The sequence below is a fragment of the Colossoma macropomum genome, unplaced genomic scaffold (assembly GCF_904425465.1).
Source record: "Colossoma macropomum unplaced genomic scaffold, Colossoma_macropomum, whole genome shotgun sequence".
Classification (NCBI taxonomy): Eukaryota; Metazoa; Chordata; class Actinopteri; order Characiformes; family Serrasalmidae; genus Colossoma; species Colossoma macropomum.
This window is the reverse complement of record NW_023494809.1, coordinates 25,456,651-25,480,098: the sequence shown is the minus strand read 5'-3', so window position 1 is coordinate 25,480,098 and position 23,448 is coordinate 25,456,651. Positions and strand designations below refer to the sequence as shown.

Genomic DNA, 23,448 nt, shown 5'->3' with positions numbered 1-23,448 from the left:
GCTGAGCAAAACGCCAATGGACCACCAGCTTTGCCATCAGTGGGCTGACAGTGGTCCACTAGCCTCTTGCTATCAGGGATTCTAAAGCTATTGGAGAGAAATATCATATTTGTGAAAATAAAACTGCATCAAGTGTGAGAAGAGTTAGCTGGCCAGCTAACGACCATCAGATTCATATGTCAGTCACTCAGCCTACACAAGTAGCTTGTCATAAAAATTGGTTTGGAGAAAGGCCAATGTAGATGAAAATCTCGATTATGGGCAATTTAGTTTCTAAGATGTCTTTTAAAGTCTTGGGATTTATAGCTAGCAAGCATTAAATCGCTAACGTTAACTATTAAGAGACTATATATCACACCACTATAATCCAGAATAGACAAAAGTGTTGCTTCAACGATCTTTTTCCTTGTAAGCTTTGATAAACTCATTTTGTTTCAAAACAATAAGCCTCAGTTTTATATGTAAGCTAGTTAACATGGTATATAGAAGTGCGTCTGTCATCTAGCCATATGCCAATGTATTTATACTCACTAACTCTTTCAACGTCAGATCCCTTCAGGGTTGTGATTTTAAAAAAGTGTTAAAATTAATGTTAGTGGCTCTGGAAAACAGCATACATTTAGTTTCCTCAACATTTAAGACTAGTTTATGACTGTAAGGCATTAAAAGAATGAAGAAAACATTTTTCCACTGCAGTATCAATATAGTCAGCTGAGCAGTACAAAATGGTGTCATCTGCAAATAAAAATACTTTGCAATGAACAACAGAGGTGGCAATTTCATTAACATAGATATTAAATAATACTGGTCCAGGGATCAAACCTTAAGGGCCCCCTTAGTTACTGGTAGTAGCTCTTCCCAGATAGCGAGCATATATCGGTCCGCTGGCTTGATAAGGTTCTGCATACAAGCTCAAACAGATTTTAAATGCACAGAGCCTTTTAATTTGGAAAATAAGACAAATATTACAAACAACCGAGAAAAAAAAAATGTGTATATATATATATATATATGTATAAAATATAAATGTCCTTATATAAAATAATTTTACTAAACTAATAATATTTACTAAACTAATTTACAAAGTATTACAAACTAAAGAAAGCAACAATAAGTGTAATTTTGTCAAATACTCCACTTATCCACCGGTGGGCTGCCCAGAAAACGCTGAGCAAAACACCAGTGGATCACCAGCTTTGGCATCAGGGGCCAACAGTGGTCTGCTATCCTCTAGCTATTACGGTTTACTTTGTCCCAGGGCTACACATTGCTGTCTATCTAAGAGTAGCCAAAACCAATATTTTGTAGTCTTTTTAAAAGTAGGGAATGGTCGATTGTATCAATGAAAATGACTGCACAATGTTTCTTTCCATCAATGACACTAAAACATTGTCTAAGATGAGAGCAGCAGCAGAGATTGTGCTATGCTTTTTCTCTAAAACCAAACTGGTTCTCTGTGAAGACTGAATTTCCATGAAGAAATGTCTTGCTCTGATTATTCACTAAGGATTCTAATATTTTGGCTAACATGATCATTTTGAGATGGGTCTATAGTTATTAAGATCTAAGGCATCACCTCCTTTGCGGAGTGGAATTACACATGCTATTTTCCAGATACTGGAAATTCTGCTAGATAAAATAGATTAAAAATATATGTAACGTGTTCTAAAACGATCAGCTGCCAATAAAAACAAACAAAGCACTTCTATAGATTTATTTCAATATAAAAATACAGATGCATTATTGAGCTTTACATCCAAAGCAATATACACCAAGCCCAGCATTTTAACAACCACTTCAGTGAGTGGGGTGCAACCTGAAGAATGTAGAGAGTCTCAGTCAAGATGATACAAATGATCATGATAAACGTGAGTATGAGGCTGTACACGTGGACAGAGTCCCGAGAAACTAGAACGCACACGCAAAAACAGTGCAGAAGCATATATTGGCTCAGCTAGGCAGGATATTTGCATGCGCTGATTGAATCCGTACACAATATATGCTGAAGTGCAGATGACTGGGAACTTAATGGCTCAGTCAGGTATGTGTCTAAAGCAAGTGGACAAGCCTACACAATTTACATGAGATAACCACAGAGAATCTACTACTGAACTGCTGTTTCACCTGAGCTGGATTTTACAAGCTAAAAGTCAACAGACAGGCAGAACCACATTCTGAACTCGCTGGCGCCGACTGCTTTTCATCCACACAGGCAACAGATCTATTTACAGATATATACAGCAGAAACAAAACCATACAAACATCTTTGGTAGCCTCATATGCAAATAAATAAATAAATAAATAAAGTCTGTGAGTGAATGAATGAATGAATAAATGAAGTGAGTGAACAAATAAATAAATCATGTTTGACCCTGATTTTTATTCTTCTTAGATCATTTATGGCACATAAAAGAAAACGAAGGCTGATCTATTCATGCTTCATACAAAAGTGCTTTTCTTTCGTAGAGCTTGTTTCCAGGTTGGACAAGAAAGTTTCCGAAAAGTTGGTGAGAAAATGTAATAATCTTTGTAGCTTGGACTTTGTAGTTTAAAATGCCACCCCAATCAAGTTGCACTATGCTGCTGTAGCTAACTGATACCAACTGAATATCAACTGAAGCTAAGTAGAGTCGTACTCTACAATTGTTTATTAGACTGAATATGATTTCTGGCAAAGCTTAGAGCATGGAGAGGTGTACACACACACACACACACACACACACACACACACACACACACACACACACACACACACACACACACTCACTGAGCACTTTATTCTTTATTAGGAACACTAACACTGGGTAGGGCCTCCCTTTGCTCTCAAAACAGCCTCAGGTCTTCGTGGCATGGATTCCAAAAGATGTTGGGAACATTCCTTTGAGTTTCAGGTCCACGCTGACATGATTTGCATCAGTTCATGCAGATTTTTCAGGTGCATGTTCCGATTTTACGACATCCTAAAGGTGTTCTATTGGATTCAGATCTGGTGACAGGGAAGGTCACTGAAGGACTCACTGCCATGTTCATGAAATCTTGCGACAACTTTTGTTCTGTGAGATTATCATGCTGGATGTAGCCATGAGAAGATAATAAATGCTGTGGCACTGAAGCTTTGATCAATTGGTGTTTACAGGCCCCAGCTGTGCCAAGAAAACATTCCCCACACCATTACACCACCTCCACCAGCCTGGACTGCTGATACAAGGCTGGTTGGGTCCACTCATTTATGCAGTTGGTGCCAAATTCTGACCCTACCATCTGCCTGAGCAGAACCAGAGATTCATCATTGTAGCCCATCCACCTCAAGGTTTGACATGTTGTGCATTCTAAGATGCTTTTCTCCTCAATACAATTGTACAGAGTGGTTATGTGAGTTACCATAGCCTTTCTGTCAGCTAGAACCAGTCCGGCCTCTTTCATCAACAAAGCATTTCTGTCTGCAGAACTGCAACTCAATGGATGTTTTTTTTCTTTATTGCATCATTCTGAGTAACTCTAGAGACTGTAGTGCATGAAAATACTCAAGCTAGCCCGTCTGGCACCAACAACCATGCTACAGTTAAAATCACTGAGTTCACATTTTCCCCACGATGTGGTTGATGTAACATTACCTGAAGCACTACCACTGCAGTGCTGCCACATGATTAGCTGGTTAGATGAGTCCATGCACAAGTAGCTGTACAGGTGTTCCTAATAAAGTGCTTGGCGAGTGTCCATATATTTTTTTTCTTAGAGGGATGTGAAAAGTATGAGGCTACAAGAATAAAAGGCTAGAAGTTGTACACACCTGTCTCATGAAATCTGAAGGGCAATTGATAAAAAGACATCAAGATATCAAACACTGTAGTGTCATTAAATAAAATATTTATACACATAATGAAGGCAATAAATATCGTAATAAATACAGTAATATAGCCACAATGATCTCTTTTTACCTTTGCTTCATACATGAAAATACTATAATATAAATATCAATAAATTTGAGACAAAACAAATAAGAATAGATAAACGTCTGGAATATAAATTATACAGAACTATTTCAAGTAAGCGTAGCGCTGCTGTCTTTTCTACAGTAATATTGAGTCCCACATAACGCTGAAAATGCAATATGAATAAGAATACGCACAGTGTGATTAAAATAAATTACATTCTTACACATCAGCATGGTTAGCTTTCTCATGGAAATACTTCAGTATTCAGTGTCATACCTCACCATAAAGAACCCATTTCATGAAAAATAGTGCACATATGTCTCAAGCTGGTCCAGACTCAGTTGAGCTGAAGTAGTCACCGGTGATTTGCAGCAGACAGAAGGTTCATCCTGAAAACTGGCTTTAGTATCTGTGACAAAACAAAATGAACAGAAATCAATAGCCATGTTTGAAGCTACATAATTAATGCTTTTGAGACTCATTTCATCCAATCCTATAGCTATGCACTGCTTTTTAAATGGAAAATGTCTTTAAGCTCAAATTCTAAATAAGTGACAAAGTCTGTACAAAAGAATGTGATTAATTCCAATTTAATATTTTAATCGTCTGATAGCACTAATGTTGTCACTGTCATAACAAAAGCTTGTGCCTCCAAAAGAGTAACTAAGGAGAAAACATTCTAACTTTCAATGTAAGTTAATGTCATTTTGGGCTACTTCTGTTGGTCCATTTGTCGTGTACCTGCTCACGACAGTAGAAAAGTGACCAATGTTCTGAACCCTGAAGGAGCTTGAGTCAGGATAAATAAAACCTGTTAGCGAAGATCACATTTACCTTTGCCTGGTGGGGCCATATGAGTCCAGCATCTGAGTGCTAGCTTGCTCTAGGTTCCAACTGCACCGCTGCAGAACCTCTACACACTCAGGCCGAGCCTTCAGACCTAAACGGAACAGCTGCTCCACCTGAACGGGTAAACACACGCACACACACACACGCACACACACACACACACACACACATACACGCATAGTGAGCTCAGTAGTGTACACTCATGATCAGCTGGCATGTCTCACCTTTGGAGTACTGAGACATGAAAAGATTTTTCTGATTTGCACAAACCAAATCCAGGCTACATGATGGCTGCTAAAACAGCTTTTAACCACAGCTTTTAACTACTAAATGTTCTATAAATATATAAAAACCCAAGTTTGAGGACCAGAAATATGGGAAAAGATAACAGTATGTCAAACAGTGTCACAAACCACATCTCTCTCACACACACACACACATACACACTTCCTAAGCTGCTTATCCTCCTGGGTCACTGAAGCCTATCACAGTGCTCACTGGGCGAAAGGCAGAAAACACCCTGGACAGGTCACCTATCCATCACAGGGCAGACATACACATTTACACACACACTTAGAGCCAATTTAGTATCTCCAGTGGGCCTGACTGCATGTCTTTGGGAGGAAAGACTGTGGGAGGAAACTGGAGCACCCGGAAACCCATGCAGACACATGGAGAATATGCAAACTCCACAAAGAAAGGACCCTGGTTGCCTGGCTAGGGAATAAAACCCAGGCCCTTCTTACTGTGAGGTGATAATGCTACCCACTGTGCCACTGAGCCACCCCAGAACCACATTAGTTAACATGGTGACACATTTTAAAGCAACAGTGTGATCATTCAGAAATGCAGTTTGCACTGTGTGACTCTAGAGACAGTGAAGCTTAAGTTTACAGCCTCCATACTGTATACATTCAATGATAGGACATTTCTGCCATTAGAATCATTAGCATCAACTGCTTTACTGTGATGTTCCTTTGGTAATCACAGTAGTTAATAATCAGAAATTTATTTTTACTTTGTATCATTTAAGAGTTAAAGTCTCTCATGCAGTTAAAGACATACTGAAACACAATCAAAGGCAGTCAGATAGAGAGAGAGAAAGAAATAAGTCAGGCTGCATTCTGTAATAAAAAGAGAGAGTAAATGTCTTTGATGATGTAGTTTTATCTGCAAAGTGAGACTGAGAAGTGAATGCATCTTCGCTTATCCATTTTTAAGTAACACTCCAGAACACTCCAGTTTTTTTCCTTCAATCAGATTGAACCACGCTTTTTAATTCTGGCAGGTGATGTTCTGATGGCTCATTTTTCACGTGAGGATCTGTTTTGATCTAGTACAGCATGCGCACGGCGAACATATTTCACATAAATCCGTAAAACTCTGCTCCCTATATTTTTTCATGGAAATATTTACCTGGAAATAAACAACAGAAGGTTTTCAACTTTTTAAAAAATGAAAAAATGAAAAATAAAAATTCTGCACCATTCAGACTTCAACAAATGTGTAATATTAATCGTGTTAAGGCCAGGTTAGATTTGGATTTAGACTTATTCCTTCCACTGCAACTCTTAGATGGATTTGATCTGCTCATCACAGGATTTTGCTAGCTCGAGTGCACATGATTATTAAAGCACAAGGGGGACAAACCACATACTAAGAAATTCTGAAATTCATATACATATACACACACACAGGGTGATTCAAAAAGATTTATCCGATTTCAAAACGCCATATTTTTACCACCGTGAGGCGCCTAGGAACCAATCACATACCAATTAAAAAAAAGGGGGTCACAGAGTTTCTGACTGTCAGTGGAAGATGGCTCCCTTCAGTCTAAGAGGAGATGTGACCCCTGAGCAGAAAGCGCTTTGCGTTCTCCACTTCAATAAGAGTGAATCCGTCATAACTGTGCAGCGTGATTTTTGTCGGCGGTGAACCTCCAACAGCTCAGAGCGCTCGTTGTTGGTTCCACAACACTGGATGATCTCCGAAATCGCACTGAAAGAGCCGTGAGTGCAGCGACACCCTGACATGCTCATTCGAGTATGGGATGAATTTGACTATGGCATTGATGTTGTCCGTACAGCTGGAGGAGGTTCATATTGAGCACTTGTAAAATTATATAATGAATATTATGCTCATTTAAACCAATTACAGTTTACTGCATTGTTCTGTAATGATTTATAAGTGAAATAAATCATTTTGAAATCGGATGAATCTTTTTGAATCACCCTGTATTTTAAAGATTCTACTTTTCACCAAAACTGTTTGCTAACAATATAATTTGTAATGAAAATCTCTGCACTGAAGTAGAAACATTTTCATCAGAGATGTTTTATTTTTGGACCCCACTGTATGTCTTATCCACATTACTGATGCCTCATAGCTCCAGCGCAAAACTAACCCAACCAAACTTTCTTGGCTACTCTCTTAATTTGGAGCCTTAATAAGAGCAGCCAGAGGAGAAGCCACCCTACCTTTAGATACTGCACTGCCTCCTGGATGTTCCAGTTGTGACTCTGGAGGGCTGCCTGACACTCCTCTACAGTTACTCCATGGACTGCCTCCTGCACCTGTAGGCACAAAGCAACAAATGAGCTTTTTATGGCTCTTAATTTGTAGAAAAAGTCGATAGAAATTGTTTGTTTTTCTAGAATGGTAAGATCCTCAACACCCCCCAGGCACATTTCATGCCAGTTTTAAAGGGCTACTTACAGACATAACCATATGACATTAAGCACAGAGAATTGTCTCCTATGTCACACAACATTATTTTGTGAGGTGTTTGTGCTATAATGATGAAAATCAAGGTCAATTTATTCATCGTTAATAATTTTTGCATTTGTCCACCTCTTTCTCTGAATGACATCAAATGAACCTTGTTTGCTATAGGTTAAATTATGATGCTGTGATGAGAATCAGGATTAACCAATCAGAAATATGCACCAAAGAATATCTGTAAGTATAAGTAATTCAATTTAACCCTTAAGGCATTTCTTTCATTAGAACAGTAACATTATTGATATGGTTTGCTAACAGTAGAAAGAACCTTGGTGGACATACCTGTCTGACACTGCTGTAAGAGCTGGCTTGTGCTGCTGGCTCTGAGGTTGAAGCCAGGCTGTAAGACCTGCCTGGTCCACTGCCACTACTGCTAGGAGCAGAAGGAAGATTGGGCTTAATGACCTTCTGCTGGACCATGGGCCTAACGGTGGCCATATTGGTGGTTCTTCTATCTTCACCTCCCTCTGAATCCTTTAGAAACCTTTCATATTTGTCTAGATACGCTGGCCTCTCTGGTAGCAAGTAATAGTGGGTGCTACTGGCCTTCACACCATCACACATAATGGGGAGGATGCAGGGGCTCTTCGCTTGAGCTTGACCCGTCTCAGTGGAGCCGTACTGGGTGTCTAAAGTGAGTCTACTGGGGCCGGACACAAGCTTAGAGGAGGTACTGGAGGCTGTGGACGAGGAGGTGGTGGAAGGAGCACAGGAATATGAAGAGGGGGACAGGCAGGAACCCAAGGAACCAACACAGCACAAGCTAAGCTTCTGCTGAGGGGAACCCGCATACGGGGCCATGGGGCTGGGGGCCCGTGAGCCAGGCTGGGACACGGCATGGTCTCTGGGGGGGATCCGAGGGGGCCTGCTCCGGTCTTCATCATCCCCCAAAGAGGCCGAGAGCCTGCTGCCATACACGTTCGCCCGCTTGGAGGGCCGCATGGGCGGGATCGGGATCCGGGGCGGTATCTGGGGTTTGTCCTCGTAAGAGGAAGGTAGGATGATCTGGCGGTGTGGGGCGAGCGAGTGAGCAGGGAATTGGCGAGGAGGGCAGCGAACGGCCCGCTGCAGGCACACGCAGCTTCGCCATCGCCTCCTTCTGCAGCTCCTTGAAGATGTCAGCCGACTGTGAGAAGGAGTGGGTCTCCTCTGCTGGCTTGGAGGGCAGGAACAGGTTGTCCTCAACCACGCGCTTACCCTCGCTGCTGCGATCCAAGTCTCCTTCGGCAAGATCTGGGTGATAAAATTATTCCAATAATTATTGAAATCAAAATGTTCAAAAGATTCAAAGCGTGTGAGGTATTTTTAATCCAGTCATTATGTTCCTCAATTCAGTATTAGCAGCAATAACTTTGAAACATTTTCTGCACTAGGTGGCGATGTAGCCAGTTTTCCCTATGGGGAAAATGAATGGCGTTTTTTAAAAAACCACAGCTATGGTTAAAAAAAAAATGTTCATTATTCATTTTTCCTATTGAAAAAAACAGCTTAGAGTTCCTAATATGGGAATGATGGCGACAACAGAATGACGCACAACTTCAGAGGTCTATTCACTAATAACAAAAAGTGGTGGGTTGCAGCTGCCACTCCAACAACCCACCAGCTGTGGCTTTTGTGGCTTTCAGCTTCTCACATCTCTACAAAATCACTTTTTATCAGCAATAAGCTATTTCTTAACAATAAATTAGCCCTAAACATCTGTGGAGTCTTAAATCTCTTATTTATCGTTTGGGGGTGAAGGCAGCCTTGCGTATCCTCCATCTTTGGTTTCACTGATATTCTCTCACCTGCTAGTCAGCACTCAGCAGACACTTCCGCTCCCATAACTGTATACAGATAGCGCAAATGTATTCCATTTAAACATGTTAAATATGGTAAGATTAGTCTCTGACCACCTCTGAACATGGTTGAGAGATCTGATCATAAGCTCCCAGTGTGTCCTGGGGTTGTTCACGCCTGGCTTTTTATGCGGTCAAGTGAAATTTGAATGCGATTCAAACTGGCGAACTACACGATGGACTGTTTGCTAATTAACAACATCACAAAAACACAGATAAATTATTAGCTTAATAACACAATCACAAAATAGTGAGACCATTAATGGCAAGATCAATATAGCTAATTCAGATCATTCCCACCGATACATATAACAGTACTAACTGTCATATAAATACAATATTATTGCAAAAACTACGTCTCCGGAATTGGGCATTGCATTTGTAACTATTTCTGTTATAACTTCCAATGAGTGAACTCTTTGGGCGTCTGGTTCCTATCACCAACAATTCTACTCACTATAATTTCATTCAAGGGTTCTCAACCTTTTCCACCCCAAGACCCACCCATTTATACATACAAAGCATATCGACCCACAGGAAAACTAAAATCAGCCTTTTTTTTTAAAAGCAGTTTTCTTTTTCTTTTCTTAAGTGCTGATACTGAAAACCTGAGAATTAGGGCCTGAAAAAGGTCAGACCAGTTCAATCACAGAATCTCTAGTTTTGAGGGGTTTTGTGATTCATTTGCAATAGCCAAGCCTCACTCCACTGACTGGGTTTTGGATTAGCATCGTCACAATCAACAATAACCTTACTTGATAATCTGCTTCTTTGTCACTGGCTTATCAATTTGAGTTTAACCACTCATGTTGCTGATGCTCACGACCAATGAGCCTCGTTTTTTTCTCAAGTTTGTTTTTGAGAAAGGTCCTAAGAAAAAGTCTGTCAGATTCATGACGAGTTCTCAAACCACAGAACCGTTCACACCTTTGTGTTCTTGAGTTGTGTAGATTCAGTTCTTCCCTAACAACAAATCGCAAATAAGAAATAATGTAATGGGTCCACAGCAAACAAGGCAAGTGAAAGCACCCTGAGGTCCCATGTCTCATGTGTATGATGTGTAATTGGCCTACAACTCTACCTTTTTTCACACTTTTTCTGACTTAAAGTTACATCACTGGCCCAGTACAAGCTACTGCCTCACACTGAGTACGGGTTTCTCAACCTGTGTGCCGCGGACCACCGGTGGACCGCGAAGCACCGTTGAGAAACCCAGATTTAGTTTTAATTAATTTAATTGCCCGATTTAGGCAAAATTATGTTTACACTTTGTTTAGTCTAGTAATTTTTTTTTATGCTTATTTTCTAATAATTACCAACATCAAACGATATCAGTAAAAGCCGTACCGTCAACAACGTCGTACTTCTGTTCAGCCTCGCTTTCTCTCTGCTGAGCAGAGGCGTTTATGGAGCTGACCTCCACGTCCTCCTGCTCCTCACACTCTAAGGCTACCTCATCGTAGGCCGGGAGTGGAGGGAGTGGTCGAGCGTCCCAGTCCACCACAGGGGTGGGGTGGAGGGGATTGGGCAGGCTGCGGTAGGGGCTGTGGAGCGGCACTGCATCCAGAATGGAGGCGCCTGAGGCTGAGGGCAGCTGCCGGGCGGTGCTGGAGTTGGGTGTTTCCGTGATGGGGGAGGGTGAGGCTGAGCTGAAGCTGTCGTCTCCGAAGTCGATGAGTGAGACCTCGCTGAGGCGGTCGCCAGGACTGGAGCTCTCCCACGGCCGCAGACGCAGACCTAGATACGCCGGCGTCTTCAGAGACAGCTTCTTCACCCCCGTCACTATCAGATCATCATCGTCCTCCAACACTGAGTCATAGAACGGCTCTGAGAACAACAACCAAATGTTTGTTTATTTAATTTGGTTATTTGGAATACTCTTAGACACCATCAATAATACTAAGTGACCACAGCAAATCAGCCTACTTTATATTGCATATTTATGAACTGTGGAATCAACTGGCCTCCCACATTAGTCAAGTTTACAGTGTACGTTTGACTTTGGACATGCAAAAGGGAGGTATTTATGGTCACTCTGCTCAATTCCAAATGAAAATAACTAATTTCTTTGTTGGCCTGCAGTGAACAGACAAAAAAAACAAACAACAAATCCAACAAAAAGTAAGGATATTAGGGAAGACCTAAGGTTGAAAAATATAACAGATAAAAATATCTGACTGCAATTTTTATGAGAAATAATATGCAACAGTGACTTAAATTACACTGATTTTCTATACATGGTCCATGTCCATTTTTTTTGGCCATGAACACCAACATATCCACTTTTTCAGGCCTGAGGGTACCAGACTGCAAGTTAGTTGTGGTTGGTGTTTGGTTGCTTCTGACTGGTGTAACTCACCCCCAGACAAAGCTCTGTGTCATTAGGTTAATTTTCCCCACTTAAAACTTACAACAATATTGTTGATACTATGAGCTAAAATTTAAATTGCAACTTTTACAATTTTTAAATTGTGCTCCTGTGATTTTAATAAAAAAAAATACAATTCATTTTTCAACCCTTGTAAGATCATGAACTGTGTTTGTCATACACTTATGAAGATGTGCCAGCTGCATTCCCACAGTGTTTATACTTCTTATGACAGCTGTAGAGTGAACTGAAGCTTGTAAGAGATACAAGTAACATTATTACTTTTATAAAACGGATAGTTCCGGTCCTAAAATCTGCGGTGGAAATTATATATATATAAAATTATTTATTCACCTTCTTGGTTTTTCTATAGCATGAGGGGGTGTAATAAATAATGATGTGGAGACAGGGAATGTGTTGTGCACTGCTGGAGGGAAGTAACTCCCACCTAAATTCAAACTAGCAACCCTGGGCTTGAAAGCCCAACACCCTACCACTGCGCCACTGAATGGTGGGTGAAAAGGAGGGGAAAAAACAAAGAAGACACCAAAATGGCGTCACACAAACAATGGATAAATTCAAGAAACAGACTAAAAACCAAAACACCTCTTAAAGGAGAGCTGGGGAGCTGATTATTTCCTTTTCCTTTTCTTTTCTTTTCATTTCTTTTTTAATTTTGTTTTCCTTGTCTTAAATCAAAACAATGTTTCTTTCTCCTTGTTTCCTTTTTCTTTTTTCCACTCTGTTAACTAGTGTAGTCTGTTTCCTCCTACTTTGTTTGTTTTCTCTTTTTACCCTTTTCTTCTCTTTCTTTTTATCTTTACACCCACCTGTGCTAAAGTACCATACCAGTCACCCCTCTACAAAGGTGTGACAACGGTGTGCTGTTTTCCACAGCCTTAAATGCTGGTACCAACAGGTGCGCCTGGTTGGCACTGATTACTTGGTATTCTGGGATTTTGAGTCTCCCAGAGTAAAAGTGCCTCACCACCGTCACCCTCTGCTGGCAGCCGGCAGCACAGGCTGACCCTTTACAACTGCACAAAAAACCCTTGTGCTGTTAATGGAATAATCTTTGACTCTCATGCTCCTCGCATCGACCTCCGAGCATATTGATGAAGTAAGAACCCGTGTTTTGTTTAAACTGAGGGACTGGCTAGACTAGAACAAGGCTTGTCAGCTAGCTAACGCCCAAACAACTCCATCATTAATATCACAGGCTTGAATTAAAGTCCTTACATTATGATTAACTGTAAACAGAAGCAGAGTCAAACCCAGGCTGAATCCCAAACGGCTCCATACTCCCTAAATAGCATGCTAGCGATGAAAGTTAAGAAATTCAAGCCTCTACAGCCAAATAGTGCATCATTTATCGAGTGTGGATGTGTCTGAATCCCAAACGACTGTTTCTTGGCTGTATTTTGCTCTGTTGGGCTGCAGGATCCAGTATTTAAATTCCTGCATAGTACACTATGTAGAGAACAGGGAGCCATTTGAGCTGAGAAGAGGGGCGCCGCTGAATTGGTGCTAAATAAGACTCGTGGTGGTAATGTGGCGACCAAAAAGTAAATATTGTGTATTTTATCATACTTTGTTGGCCGCTGTTTTATAAAAGCAATAAGCCACTTGAGGCCTTGCGTTACTGTGACTTTATCACATGGAATGGAGTTTAAAAACACCCTTCCCCCTGATAAAATCACAGTAACACAAGGCCTCAAGTGCCTTATTGCTTTTGTATGTTGTAGTTTTAGTGTATCCTCCATTAAACACTTAAACTCAAAGCCTAACTCCTGCTTATAAAACAGAAAGTTGAAGACTTAAATAGGGTTTTTTGTGTGGTTTGAAGCCTCTATTTTTAAGATGATAACTGTATTTTCAAATAACCAAGCCCAGCTCTAGTTCATGTTCTGTATCGCATCGGACTCGCACATTTGGCATTGTATCATGCGCCTTGTCATACTAAACTGTCCTGCATGTTACACAGAGACTGTCGGTCAAGAGGCAGTCATAAATATGCAATACATTTCGGCTCACGCACACACACACACAGGAAAATCAAACAAGTCGACAGAGAAAATGGAAAGTATAAAACACTCGTTTTAAGACTATATTGGGTAAAATTTTGGAAGGTGACCAAAATGTATAAAATTATTTATTACTAAAATCTTTATTTCTGACAGAAATTAAAAAGTTCCACTATACCAGGCCTTGAAAATAAGTCTAAGTAAGTTTTTGACTAAGTGTGCAATATAGAACCAAAGAGAATATCAGGCAAGCAGCTGATAATGTGTCTAAGCAAAACACATAAGCGGAGCTATATTCTTAAATATTCCAAACAAATAGAAATTTCTATTGAGATATTTGAATATCATTCATTTCGTAATGAACAGAACTTACTCTTAAGAAGAACGGCAGGCTGAGGAGGCCGAGGTGGAGGTTGCTCTGAGGCACCATATTGAAGAAAAGAAGATGAAATCCAGAAGGTCAGAGACAAACAATAGTATATGTGAAACGTATGCTTTTAGGAGAGAACACTTTGTGGCTACTATGTAACACGCTTAGTTACATTTGGACTGTAATATTTCAGTAATATTCAGTAACTAGAACCTCCAACTTTGCTTGTTCACTTACTTTTGGCCCGGTTGGGTAACTTAGTGGGCCTGGCTGTGTTTGTCTCCATCCCAAGAACATCAGGGGGATCCATTGGGTTACCCAGGTATAGACTACATGCAAAAGGTGCACACAGTCAAATATTAACCACTGTCGAGGCAGCTAACATTATAGACTTGACTAAGCTCTGGATTACAATAAACTGAAAACTCACAAGCAAGTCTATTTTTATTCTAAGTACGCTGTGAACTATTCATCAACCAAAACGTAATCTTGTGCTGCACTCTAGTGGTGAAAAGCGGAAAATCACTGTAGATTTATGAATGAAAGAGAGATGAAGAATAAAAAGGATCAATTTTTCAAACTAGCAAAGCCCATTTCTAGACTAAAAAGCTGTCTACAGAGAATCCCTTCTGCCTGAATCATTTAGACCAAAACAAAGCTTAATTTTATCTGGAAAACAAAATCCAGAAACAGTAAGGAAAGCTTGACAAAGGGAAGACGATAACGATGCCTTACTCATCGATTTTATCAGGGGCGCCCCAGCTGCGGTGAGGGTCTGTGTCTCCGTGGCCCGTGTGGATGAAACTGTGTTTGAGTGGCCTGCTGATGTCATGAGCAGACAGGCCTGCTACAGAGGTCACCACATTCCTGGGAAACTGACCGACCTTCAGGGTTTGTCTGTTCTGCCCTCTCCACCAGTAGTTCTCCGCCCTACAAGCCAGATAAAGGGTCTCATTTTAACCAGAGTCTATTTAGAGACACATCTTAAGTCATCCCTTCCAAAAGGTCACATTCATTTCACAGTAACACAATACACACGTGGTTTTTGTTCACTTCACATGTTTTGAATGTGTTTTTTGCACACTTCAAATGCATTACGTTAAAAAACGTGTTACCATATGTGAAAAAACTTGTGATTACTTGTAAATGTAACTTTTCTGTAAGGGATTATGTGTCCTAGACCAGGGTTTCTCGACCCCTGAGTTAAGGACCATAAGTGGGCCGCAAAGGACCCCTTGGTGGACCTATACTGAGGAGGGCCTGTAATCTGTAGCGGGCCTGTGATCGCACTTAAAAATAATTGACTTAACAAAAATATAAGAAATACAAATGTTTGACAGATAACATTAATACAAGCCCCACAATAACAGTGCACTAAGGCAGTTTCATCAATTTTTTCCCCTGTGCCTCTAGAAACACCTGACCTTCTAGTTGTCCACTCACACCAATATTCTGCTGATATTTCATGTTCACTGATACACATCACGTACTGCAAGAGTAGGTCCCCAAATATCATTTTAAGCAAAAACGTTGAGCTTTGTTTTCTTGTGGGCCTTCCTGCTTTCTAGTGAAAAACAGGTGGGCCTTGAGGCGGAAAGGGTTGAGAACCCCTGTCCTAGACCACATCGACAAGCCGATGCAATCTTAAAGCTACACTATGTAAGTTTTGTTCCTCTGTGGAAATGTGCATGCGCATGCAACGAGTGGAAGAACACGTGTATCGTCAGTTGTGCTTCGAACCCCTTCCTTGGCCCATATTTATCAAGCATTTACAAGTAAGCACACTGCCCTAACATCAGGTTTCATCAGTTCCTGTAAGTCTATTCAGCGTTATATAAAAGCTGTAAGCTGACCGCAGATCAGCATTCTTTCTGGGAGGAGTTATAAATGTGGCCCCTGAGCGGATGAACCTGATGATTGAAAAAAATATTCAAAGAGAACTTAACATGATAAACAGCACGTCTTCTGACGATATCTACTACTGTCATCTTCATCAGCATAATACTAATTTTGCATTTGAAACGTAAACATCTAACTGAATCTGGTTTCTGAGCCTGTTTATGTGATATTAATATGTAAAAGCATATGATGTGGTTTAAAAACTCATCCTGACACCTCTGACTTTTAATTTACAACTTCAGGTTTTACAGGTTGACTCGCAGCAGCGCACCCACACCATATTTTTGAATGTTTTCTTCTCCTGACTCAGCAATTATGCTTCCTTCAATTTTAACAAAAATTGTGAAGACTGCAATTTGAGCGGGTTGAGAGAAGTTTTAGGGATGCATTTACGGAATTGATTTCTAGTGTTTGTTAGCAACGTAAGCCTCGTAGCTCCAGTGAGAGACTAAAGAAGTGAAATATGGTCAACAAACATTTCTTGGCTGAGTGACTACATCTGTGGTAACTAGAAAATTGTGTAAATTTGATTTTTCCACCGAACCACTGCTTCAATAAAAGGGTATCTGAAGTAGGATACACCACTGATAGGTGGATCAATTAGATACACATTTCTGTGCTTATCCTAGGTGTAATGATGTCTGACAAGACACGTACAATTACTGCCTGAATGAAATTACGTTTACATATGATCACAAAAAGAACAACCCTCCGAGCTCTGAAAACTAGTGAAGTAAAGATGGAGGCTTAGAGATCATACTGACCTGCCTTCAATGATAGTGATAACATCATTGGCATGAATCTTCAGCTTGTCTGGCTCATCAAAATCTTGCAGAGCCCTCATGTCTGTTGGCATGGTCTACATAGACGTATTATACAGAGACATATTATCACGGAGGTTCAGTAGCCCAAGTCTGGTGAGCTCCAGATTAAGCGAAACAATGTAAGATCTCCACTTTGTGACCATCTGATCTCAACTCTCACCTCCACTAAGAAGTCCCTGAGGGCCACAAATGTAGGCCTGTCCTCAGGTTTCGGGGACCAGCTCTGCAACATGACGTTGTAGATGTCCTGTGGACAATCCTCTGGTTTAACCAGCCGCTCACCTTCTTTATCAATCTTATGCAGGATCTGAAGAAGGAGGTACAGATTTAATCTAGTCTTCAGGTATATTCACTGCTGCGCTTCAGCACAGAATGCATTTTATTGTATAGGACTACTGCTGAACGAAAACTCTGGAGCATTCTGTAAGAAAGAGCAGAACAACTCAAACAAAGTCACTTTATATATGCTACTGATAAACTGAGTTGAATAATCAGGTAGTTTGAGTGAGGCAAGTCTGTACCTGGCTGCCATTGAGGCCGAGCCATGGCTCCTGGCCATGAGTGAACATCTCCCACAGGGTCACTCCAAACATCCAGGTATCACTAGCATGGGAGAAGGTACGTGTTTTCAGGCTTTCCGGAGCACACCTGTTACAGCACACGGAGAGAGTGTGATAGGACAAGAAGGAGAGAGAGAGAGAGAGAGAAGAAAGACAGAAATGCAGCAAGGCACATAGGGTTTGTTTACACAGCACGGCAAATCAGATTTGTTCCTTAATTTTTAGACTAAATGTCCCTGTATTGAAAGTTTTAACTAACCAAATATGGTTTACATGGTAAGAATGCCATCATATTTGCTTGCATAACAACACTGTTTATGGGGACAGGCAAAACAATGGGTGTGCATAAATAACTGACCAGTGAGAAAATCTTCTATGTAGTAATTAGGCCTGAGCGACTGAGCATTGTGATCGCATTTAACCAGTGATTAACCAGTAACCTGATGACAATGCTTCAAAGACGATCATCACCATGTCGGTTAATAAGCTATTAGGCTACGGTAGAGTACATTTTCCACTGCCCTGATGACGTTTTCCCAGGAAAAAACTAAATTCTTTCCTTGCAGCTTAAGTGTCCTGATGGATAAGTTGTAAAATTATGAAAATATAATATATTCCACTACAAAGACAGAAAAAACTTGCCTTTTAAATATGGACGGTATGTGGACGTGGATTCGGAATTAAATCGTGCATGTTTTGCAATCTGAAGTATCTGCACAAGGATGCAATTTACTTTTCGTGTGCATCATTTAAAGAGAGGAAACAGCCACAAACCCACACCAGCTCATACAAACTACTTAATGTTATAGTTTTTTAAATAATCCATTTTGGTTATTATCACACTAATTTAAATAGAAATTATAATAAAATTTGGATATTTTCACAGATACAAAAAAGCTGTTATCAATAATGGCCAACATTGTCAGCCGACCGATATATCGGTGGGGCCGTACATTCAAGACCCACCAGCGTCTTCACTATGACAGTCAATATGGATATGCATATACATGGTATAGAGTCTGATCTTACAGATCGGATTTGGCAATGTGAAACTTGCAACACTGGACGTAAGAAAAAAAATCCCTTTTTGCTTTTCTATGTGAAAAAAGTCCATTTCTTTGTCTCTTACCAGGCGAAGGGCACTTTGTGGTGCTCTTGCATGACATAATGATCATCGTTTTTGGGAAGAGCCCTCATTAGGCCGAAGTCTCCGATCTTGACCAGGTCGTTTGAGGCTAGCAGGATATTTCGGGCGGCCAGGTCACGATGAATGAAGCGGCGGGACTCCAGATAGGCCATTCCGCAGGCGATCTGCACTGTGTAGCGACACAGCACGGAGATCAGGATATGACCCTGCCTCTTCCTGAGCCTGTCCAGCAGAGAGCCCAGCGGAGCCAGCTCCGTCACCTGCACCAGTAACATAACATCAACACGGTGCGCTCACACATACAGTCCACTGCAACAGCAAACATTCTTCAAGCTCAAGGAGAACTGCAAAAACAGAACTTAACAGGAACTTATCAGGACATACAGTCCAACTGTAAGATAGTTGGAGAGTGATGATGGTAGGTAGATATGGGCAAACGAGCTCTCCTACTGATTTGGCCTTCAGGAGCTTAAGTGAAAGGCTTACACATTAGATTATCCACCAGTGTAAGTAGGAAGTGACAGTGGAATCAAGCAATTACATTTAAATTTCCAGTGGGCATGACCAATTTTCATAAGAGGAAAAAAAAACACCATCTCTCTATGCCTTGTGGAGGTTCTAGATACATCACAGAATGTGAGTGTAAGTGGTAGCCTAACTAGGATTCAGTGAGTGGTTACAAATGGAAAACAGCAGCAGCTCTGTGCCAAGGTTTGTTACTGAGTCACTGTAAAACTGCAATACAGAAGATAATGCCGGTCTTCACCAAACGACTTTTCAAGCGATTTCACTGTTGCAGACAACTTTCCAATGTCAGAATAAAATTGTGTGAGTCTTGCTAGAGTTGCGTCGCGCTCGCATCATCTCCATCATTTAGTGTGAGGTGGTCAGGAGAGAAAGCATGCGTGAGTGTCTAAAATCTCTGTAAAAAAGGCAAATCTGCTCCACTTTAATACAATCATATTAACTTCAAATGTAAACTGCCTGCTTCAATATTTCAGGTTCACTAAGCGTAACAGTGATATAAGGAAATGTGCAGAGGACTTTAAGAATGGCTTTTCTTTTGCTTTCTGTTACAGTGGTTTTTGTATTTTGTTCGTTTTTAATGGTTTAGTTCATAACACCCAATCAACAATGCTGAATCGCTGCATGTTTTGTTGATGTGCAAATCTTTATGTCGAATTAAAAAAGTAACTGCACATTTTACAGGTTTATTAAAATTCTGGGTGATGATCTGCCAGAATATACAGTTCTACAGTGAACTGGGCTGAGCATCAGATCTATACATGTCCAGCCAATGTATTTTCCAATCGGTACCACTATAGTGGAAGGAAAAGTGCTTATCTACTTGTAAATTTCCACCAGGTGCATGATGGGAAATAATCTCAAAAATCTTGTTGCAGTCTTGTAAATAGTGACCCTGCAAGATCCCCAGTCTTTGCAAAATCATAGTCTGTGACTAAAAACAATTGTCTTCAGATGGGAGAGGGTGTCAGACTTTAGGCTTCCAAAGTCTTCTAGTGTATGGTTAGCATAAAATAGGTCTGTTGCAAGCTTTAAATAAAACATGGAATATCTTTTATGAGCTTCAAATATCTGTGTTTTATTTAGACTGAACAAAAATTCAGTACAAAGTACATTGCATAGCTATACGCTGCAGTAGCAGCCAAATAGAAAGCTGATTTTTATCCATATTTTTGTCTTTGTCATTTTTATGCACATAAGCTAATTTTATATGACTTTGAAGCTTACCATCTTCATGGGGTGTGTGAGGACCACTCCATACAGCCGTATGAGGTTTTGGTGGTCCAGAGAATGCATGGCATTCACTTCCTGTATGAAGTCGTCCAGACTCTCTGTCTGGTCCAGCAAATCAGTCTTCAAGCACTTCACTGCAACATTAAGCTGTGTAAAAAAACAGTAAAATAATTAACCAATACAGTCTTCTCTATATAAACAGACTACAGAATCAGACAACAACTTGCAGGTCATGTAAAAAACAGCCACATTGCAGGTCTGGAAGGGTCACCAAGTTGCTCACACCAAACCACTCTGAATGACTTTGTTGACACATTAACCATTTAATTATGCAGAAATTTTGAAAATCAGTGGAGTTCCCCTTTAAGAGCAGGTTTTGCCTTAATAATTACTTGACAGTGGTCTTTTGCAAACTGTCATTTAAAGCTTTTTTTTTGCCTTTTTGCTTAAAGGTGGTTTAAACGCCTGAAAGGTTTGAGTGCTGATGAGACCTAACATCAAAACAAGGGTGGGCAGGGGGTTGGCATTGTTTCCAACTAATGGATTTTGCTAAGAAAATTTGCAAAATCAAACAGCTTTCTGTGTCGTATGTTAGGTTATTGCGAAACAACAAAGAAAACATGCTAATTTCTATAAAAACATTTTGAAAAGCTGGGTCCATGCAGTGTACTCCTCCAATATAAAGCTATTTTTAAAAAATAGTCAAATAATTATGTGAATGGATGACATGCTAATGACTCAATCAGCATTGCTCATTCATCCTCCCCATCTGCTTTGGTACATTTGCTTGCACTGGCACAAACAGAACCTCAGGGCCTGTACGCTCTATATAAGCCAGTACAAATGCCATCTGTTTATCCCTCTCTTCACTCACCAGCTGCATGATATGGATAAAATACCACATCGCGATTATTCTGCTACATATTGTGATTGTGATATGCCCTGTAATAAATTAAAATACACTAAAATAATAAAGCTAAAGACTGGCCTACATTACAGTAATTGCACCGTACAGCACCCCGTCACTGTGCCGGGACATTATTGTATACTAAGCTACTGACAGGACACGCTCACTGAGCACCAACTGGACTATATTTCTCTACTCATTACTATGCACTGCCATTTTGTATATACATCCATAAATATTGTATATTGCACTGCCACTTTGTTTATACATTCATTATTATTGCATATTGCACTGCCACTTTGTTTATACATTCATTATTATTGCATATTGCACTGCCACTTTGTTTATACATCCATACACATTGCATATTGCACTGCCACTTTGTTTATACATCCATAAATATTGCATATTGCACTGCCACTTTGTTTATACATCCATTAATATTGCAAAATACCCACTGCCACTTTGTTTATACATCCATACATATTGCACTGCCACTTTGTTTACACATCCATAAATACTGCATATTGCACTGCCACTTTGTTTATACATCCATTAATATTGCATATTGCACTGCCACTTTGTTTATACATCCATACACATTGCATATTGCACTGCCACTTTGTTTATATATCCATTAATATTGCATATTGCACTGCCACTTCATTTATACATCCATTAGTATTGCATATTGCACTGCCACTTTGTTTATATATCCATACATATTGCATATTGCACTGCCACTTTATTTATACATCCATACATATTGCATATCGCACTGCCACTTTGTTTACACATCCATAAATATTGCACTGCCACTTTGTTTATACATCCATAAATATTGCATATCGCACTGCCACTTTGTTTATACATCCATACACACTGCATATCGCACTGCCACTTTGTTTATACATCCATACACACTGCATATCGCACTGCCACTTTGTTTATACATCCATACACACTGCATATCGCACTGCCACTTTGTTTATACATCCATACACATTGCATATCGCACTGCCACTTTGTTTATACATGCATTAATATTGCATATTGCACTGCCACTTTGTTTATACATCCATAAATATTGCATATCGCACTGCCACTTTGTTTATACATCCATACACATTGCATATCGCACTGCCACTTTGTTTATACATGCATTAATATTGCATATTGCACTGCCACTTTGTTTATACATCCATAAATATTGCATATCACACTGCCACTTTGTTTATACATCCATAAATATTGCATATTGCACTGCCACTTTGTTTATACATGCATTAATATTGCATATTGCACTGCCACTTTGTTTATACATCCATACACACTGCATATCGCACTGCCACTTTGTTTATACATCCATTAATATTGCATATTGCACTGCCACTTTGTTTATACATCCATAAATATTGCATATTGCACTGCCACTTTGTTTATACATCCATAAATATTGCATATTGCACTGCCACTTTGTTTATACATCCATAAATATTGCAGTAAAGAGCAACTTTCCCTCTGGGATTAATAAAGTTATTTATCTATCTTGAATATAATTCTTTACCATTGTGGAATCACGTATGGATCATCGTGGATCAAAATACCCACCAAAACACACCTGTTACAACTGACATTGTTCAAACACACATTTTATTCAGCTGCATACTGTCGCCTTTTCAATATTCATACTGCATAAACCAACAATAACAATATCACTTAAACAATATATTGTGCAGCCCTACTCACCACTCCTCCAGAGGGGGCCTGCCACTCTCCACGCTTCACCACCCCGAACGAGCCGTCTCCCAGCTTCTCGAACAGTGTGAGGTCCCGGTCGCTGATGAGGCAGGTGAGGGCAGATGGCTGACCTTCGCCCTGACCAGGGGTGGGAGATAAACCCCGGAACACAGCGTTGGTCTGGGAGTCCGACTCAGGTCGCTTCCCCGTGAACACCTGTTGTCCCAGGTACAGAGACTACAGCTGAGAGTGATTCCACCTGCCTCTGACCCATCCACAGCACTGACCAGTCACAGCAATGAAGCTTTTTCAGTGTTTAGTAGAAATGTAATAATGCAACTGAACTGATTTTGCAGTGTCAGAATCCATTATAGTGTGTTCTCAGCAGAGCCTGTGTACTTATTTTAACTTAGAATATCAATAAAACATCATTTGACCAGTTGTA

General features: G+C 40.2%; 1 protein-coding gene across 1 annotated transcript in view; it reads right to left on the bottom strand.

Moving 5' to 3' along the window:
- Positions 1-1,699: 1,699 nt before the first annotated feature.
- Positions 1,700-23,448, bottom strand: part of tnk2a (tyrosine kinase, non-receptor, 2a) — a 34,169-nt gene continuing 12,420 nt past the window's right edge. The window contains 16 exon segments of the mRNA XM_036558238.1: positions 1,700-4,344; positions 4,770-4,897; positions 7,265-7,360; positions 7,851-8,601; positions 8,603-8,770; positions 8,920-8,944; positions 10,772-11,233; positions 14,172-14,216; positions 14,406-14,497; positions 14,904-15,098; positions 16,832-16,926; positions 17,052-17,198; positions 17,413-17,539; positions 18,581-18,858; positions 20,351-20,503; positions 23,013-23,240. Coding sequence (XP_036414131.1) covers positions 4,338-4,344; positions 4,770-4,897; positions 7,265-7,360; positions 7,851-8,601; positions 8,603-8,770; positions 8,920-8,944; positions 10,772-11,233; positions 14,172-14,216; positions 14,406-14,497; positions 14,904-15,098; positions 16,832-16,926; positions 17,052-17,198; positions 17,413-17,539; positions 18,581-18,858; positions 20,351-20,503; positions 23,013-23,240 — 2,997 coding nt within the window. The 3' untranslated portion in view covers positions 1,700-4,337.